General features: G+C 34.1%; 1 protein-coding gene across 1 annotated transcript; it reads right to left on the reverse strand.

Annotated features, from left to right (window-relative positions):
- Positions 1-1,410: 1,410 nt before the first annotated feature.
- LOC133818103 (xyloglucan glycosyltransferase 4) lies at positions 1,411-4,045 on the reverse strand. Its single transcript, XM_062250808.1, has 4 exons — positions 3,127-4,045; positions 2,726-3,034; positions 2,228-2,632; positions 1,411-2,137 (listed from the first exon to the last, which is right to left on the reverse strand). Exons 1-4 carry the CDS (start codon positions 3,760-3,762, stop codon positions 1,481-1,483), a joined length of 2,007 nt encoding a protein of 668 aa, XP_062106792.1. The 5' UTR covers positions 3,763-4,045; the 3' UTR covers positions 1,411-1,480.
- Positions 4,046-5,791: the final 1,746 nt, after the last annotated feature.

Genomic DNA, 5,791 nt, shown 5'->3' on the forward strand with positions numbered 1-5,791 from the left:
GAACTTTTTACGTGATTCAGCAGTTAAAATCTGCCTAGTCTACGAGTCGATATTATTTCTCTCAATACTCTCTCAAAGCTTTTTCAGAAAGTAATTCGACTGAGTATTCTCCAATACAATTCAGCGTGATTACAAATGAAATTCCCCATGTTATTTATAGACCTGATTGATAGAATATATTTTCCTTATTTCGAGAAGTCACAATCAATCATTCAAATTATAAAATAAATGCAAATAAATACATTAATTACATAATATCCCAATGATAATTGAGATTTAATATCTGATAGCAACAAATCCCTAAAGAATAGGGATTTTCTAACAGCTACCACGTGGAAAACGCGTTCCTCAGCTCGATCATAAGGTTGACGCGCTTTCGAGATTGACCCCGACTTCGAGCTCGTCATTCCAGTCAACCTCCCCCTCATCTAGTGGTTTTATAGAACTCATTATTTAGAGAAGGCCAATGCCTTCAAACCTGTAACTTAAGCTCGAATAATATAACTCGTGCTCCAATGTTAGTAACTAAACAAGTCTGGAATCATGTCAGGCTATACAAGTGTACAGCCAACACTCGTCGTTTTTGAGTTTACTTTTTTTGAGCCTACATTTCGAAGTTTATTTATTCATTCTCGAAATTTAGATGTAACAAAATGTTTATTGTATTATTTTGTGCGTCTAAATTATACTTATTGTATTAGTTTGTGCATTATCGTGAAGGGCATGCAATCATAACAATGATGTCCATACTATAGTTAATCAATTGTCAATTTAACATTATTAGAGGATATATTAATAAATTTAATTTTGATATATACTATTTTTTAATATTAAATTAATATTGTTATTTAGCAAACATAAAAAAAAACGAAGCAATCAAAATCATAATTTTTTGATTTTAATTATATTGAGTAATTTGATTAATAATTAAAAAATTATATTAAGAAAATAATCAAAATGGGATTAATTTTGATAATTTTTTTTATAAGTAACTTATTTGAATTTTTCATCAAAAGGTTAAATATTAAATCTGTTAATTTTGGACCAAAATGTTATTCGTCCTAAATCAAATAAAATTTGCAAAACAGGGGAAAAAGTTACCTAAAAGGTCAAATATAAATAAACACACGTATGAATATATAGTCACTGATGATTTTATATAAAGGAAAGCTCACAGTTTTGATAAAATACATCCAAAGAGAAAGAAAAATGAAAGAATAAGTGCTATATTTTTTTATACTGGGGTTCTCATTATTTTGATATACTGATGACATATAACATTGTACAATATTAAACTTGGTTCACAACTCTTACCATCTCCTTACAAATTCCAAGTAGTAAAGGGTTCAACTTGTAATGAAATCTAGTTCAGTTCAAGCTCATTAAGCAGCAAAAGAACTGGGCAAAGTGTCTGTAAGTTCAACATATATAACAGTTAAAAAAAAAACCAAAGTAAACAAATTCCCACTCTGTGATCATATTAGCTAATCTGTTCCCCTATCAAGTCCAATCCCATAACAAGAAAAGACAATCCCTGGAAAAGCAAGAAATAAAAATGGACTCCATGAGCAGATAAGAGGCTTCTAGCTGAGGCAGTGAGTAAAAGAAAAGCAAGCACAAGCTCCTTCTTGTAGAGCTTGTTGGTCTTGTTCTTCTTGCTCTTGGAAGGTACTTCAATTTTAACTTCTTGTTCTTTGAGTTTACTTAGAAGTTCTAAACCGGATTCCGAATATCTCCTCAAGATCTTTTCTTCATTGGAAGACTTTGATTCCCTCTCTGCAAGGGCCAATAAGTCTGACTCAGATGATCTTCCTGTCTTCTTTGTCACCACCCATTCATAGGCGCTTCCGAGTTGAAATAGGCCGGATACCATGGCATTGAACTTTGTCACTGACATTGTGTTCTCAAACAGAAGGTATGGGACAAGAAATGGGAATGATTTAGGTGCTGGGAGAATGTTGAGAAATGACATGAAAATGGGGACATAACAGATCACCCAAAGAGGCAATTCAGCCTCAGGGATAAACATGGTCAATGGGAGTATGATACAGAACAATGTGAATGAGTAAAAGGGTAGAATTAGCTTCCTCAGAAGAAAGAATAGGAATATCAAGTTGGCCTTCTTCCACATTGATATCTGCACAAAAACACAAGGAGTCAAATAAGTATTTCATCAAAACATAATTGAGCATCAAGTGGCATCATCATCATAGGTGATGTCAAAAACCTTTGAAGTTATGATGGCAGGAAGGCATAATCTGAAGAGCTGCATTGGACCGGAGTGCCATCGATGCTGCTGTTTCTTATAGGCTTCATAAGACTCTGGTACTTCACATACTACTTTGACATCATTAAGGAAGACAAATTTCCATCCATTCAGATGAGCTCGAACCGCGATATCCATGTCCTCAACAGTTGTCCTCTCAAGCCAACCACCCGATTCTTCTAAGGCCTTAATTCTCCAAACTCCTGCAGTTCCATTGAACCCAAAGAAGTTGAGAAAGACACCATTCACTTGCTGCTCCACTTCAAAATGGAAGCACAGGTTGATGTTCTGCAGCCTTGTGAGTAGATTCTCATCCTTGTTAATGAAAGACCACCGAGCTTGAACAAGTCCCACATCAGGCTTTCCCTGCATAAAAATTCCTGGACTGTTAAATAAGAGTAACTTTCTAAAAAAAAATAACATAAATCACTTTCTTTAATTGGTTTTTTAATGAATCACCTTGAAGTGTGGAATAGTTTGTTTAAGAAAATCAGAATTGGGTTGGAAGTCTGCGTCGAATATGGCTACAAATTCATAGTCTTTGACATAATCACATGACATTGCTGATTTGAGGTTGCCAGCTTTGTAACCAGTTCTGATCAATCTGTGTCTGTAGACAATGTTGACCCCTTTCTGATTCCATGAAGAGACTTCTTCTTTGATTAGAAGCTGTACTGCTCCATCACTCGAATCGTCCAAGACTTGGATTAGAATCCTATCTTTTGGCCAATCCAACTGACAAACTGCTGCAATGGATTGTGCGTACACCTATGTATTCATACAAAAATTTGAAATCAATATGAGAAGAAAGAGCATATAAGCTCAAAGAGAATCCAGTGAAAACATTTTGCTATGTTTACCTCTCTCTCATTGCACATTGGAATCTGAACAAGGACTTTTGGGAAACTTGCAGGGTCCTCAGTGTCATAAGCATCTGGCTCTATTGTGGGCTTCAATTTCTTGTACTTGATCCAAAAACATCCAAAACATAAAACTAGGCGATCAAGAGATTGAATCAAGAATAGTACAGTACAGAATTTAGAGAGCATGATCACCACAGGGGCAATATAGTCAGCCCTGAATGATAGCCATGCCATATAGGTCCATTGCACAAGACCCTGAACCTCCCATGGTTGAATCAGATTTAAATTCCAGCTCTTGAAATGGGCAACTATTTCAATGACCAAAGCAACAATTGACAAAGCAAGAAAAGCCTTGATGAATCTGTAGAGCTTCCCTCTGCTTTTAGGCTCATCATCATTTAAGTCAGACACGGCAATGCGTTTCTTGGCTGCAACAAACACGGTCTTGGAAGCCATGGTCATCCATGAAAGGCAAGCTAGAGTTCTCTGAACTTTGAGAAGAAAAACCCATGTGAGTTGCTTTGGGCTGACTGCTTTTTGCTTTTCAAGAAACAAAGAGGATTCCATACCAGTCACTCCTAGCACAGACTTCATAGGCTTCTCAACTGTGACTACAACTGTATTTGGAGCCATTTATCTTCTGAGATTCCACTTCAAGAAAGAGTATACAAAATCAACACCCAGATCAGAAAACCTGGGACTGAAGCAGTGGAGTGAGCAGGACACTCAGCTCTGAGATTTGTATGCCATTGCTGGAATGTGAAAGTGCCACCCAAAGTGGTCAAATTTTATATAATTTCTTATGAAATCTAGATCTTTGAGTGAAGTTTGAGGATCGAGAATCTAAGTCAAACTATTTTTTTTTCTCTTCTTTTGAAAAAAGAGAGCTTGAACTCACACTCTCTTTCTTTCCTCTCAAGTATAAATAATGGAGAAGAGTGTTACTTTATTATTACCTTTTTTCATGTGTGGTAACAAATAGGGAAGTTCAGTTCTATTATTATACCTTTCTTAATGATCCAATAATCAAGTGGAATAATCAACTTTAAAGCTGTACAAACTTAACCTTGTTTGGTTTGAGTTAGACTTTAGTACGTGCCAACCTTGGTTTAAATTTATGGAAGCTACAACTAGACTACAGCAAATTTACAAGTAGTAACCCCACAAAATGTTCTTCTTGTCTGCTATTTTGGACACCAGGCATTACTTCTGTGGTTTTTCCTCTTTATTATCTTTATGGGTTAAACTAGTTTAATTTCCTTTTTCATACTATAATTTCCATTAAATTAAATGAGATCTACTTTCTTTATATATATATATATATAAAATATTTGTTAGTTTAGCTGTCACCTTGAAAGATTTATAACGTAAGCATTTGAAAACATATAATAGAATGACAATATCTAGCTGGTTCCATTTTTAATACACATATGATAATTTTACCCAAAAAAAAAAGATTGTGTCCTTTCTACACTAATAACCAAACACTTGGTAATTCGTATTTGGTGTTTGTGGATACCAAAACTTTCTAAGAATGTATAAAAGAGAAGAGAGTGACCATAAAATATTTCCAGACAAAGCATGTTATTATATTCTGATATTAATTATTTATTTTTCTGTACTCTGAGTCTGACCATCAATCTGTAGTGTATCATTATATATATAGATAGCGATATGAAAAAACTGTACTGAAACTTATTATTTAAGTCATTTTTCTTAACTTCATATATACATACAAGCAGAGTCAAAGTAAGCCCATATTATTATTATTATTATTATCAAAGAGTAATTTAATTTTAGCTTGAAATACATTAAAGAGTAGTATGTTAGGAGGCTTATACTACTTTGCCTGCTACTAATATTATCTTTAATCCTAATTATTCCTTTTTACACTTCTTCTGTGTATATTCCTTTTTAACTCTAGAAGCACAAATCATTTCTTTACCTCCATGCCAATCAACCCTTTTATTTGAAAATAAATAAATAAAGTGTGTTTTTGGGTTCATCTACTTTACCTTCCACAGCCAAACCCAATCAATTATTTTTAATTGGTTATTATTCTTACATGTAAAAAGGGTACTCTTTTTGACATGAAAAACAAAATACCCAGGTCATTAATTTAATTCAAATTTGTTACAAGACTAGGGGGAGGGAGAGATAGAGAGAGAGAGAGAGAGAGAGAGAGAGAGACTATGATGGATCTGACAAAAAAGGTCCATGTAAGCCATGTTGACAGTTCCACACTCGTAAGTATGTAAGTGTAGACACCATTATTGGTTTAGGTGAGCAAGCATGCATGAGTCCGTGATCATAATCACATAGTACCCGGGAAGATCTTCTCTTCCAGATGCAACATGAAATCTCACCATTATTTTTAACTAATATTTTTTTATGTGACAACATTTATGAGCTTAGATAGAATATGCACCTTCCAATATATATATATATATATATAATATACATACTTTACAATCTTATTTATTGATATGCTTCACTCACTCACTATCACTCATTAACATTCTGCAAATACAAGGTACTTTAACAACATGATTGACACTTAATTTGAGTTGAGAGAGAGCCCATGTGGTCAAACTTAAACATCTCCAACCCTAATATGTGGAACCCCTGAGTCAGTTATTTAATCTAAACACAAATATTTTAC

The sequence above is a fragment of the Humulus lupulus genome, chromosome 2 (genome assembly GCF_963169125.1).
Source record: "Humulus lupulus chromosome 2, drHumLupu1.1, whole genome shotgun sequence".
Classification (NCBI taxonomy): domain Eukaryota; kingdom Viridiplantae; phylum Streptophyta; class Magnoliopsida; order Rosales; family Cannabaceae; genus Humulus; species Humulus lupulus.

Bases quoted from the DNA above. Each gene is read 5' to 3' on its own strand.
- LOC133818103 (XM_062250808.1), bottom strand. From the start codon at position 3,762: ATGGCTCCAAATACAGTTGTAGTCACAGTTGAGAAGCCTATGAAGTCT. The intron at 2,633-2,725 runs GTGATTCATTAA...ATTTTTATGCAG, and splicing joins AAACTATTCCACACTTCAAG to GGAAAGCCTGATGTGGGACT. The intron at 2,138-2,227 runs GTTTTTGACATC...GTTTTTGTGCAG, and splicing joins CTGCCATCATAACTTCAAAG to ATATCAATGTGGAAGAAGGC.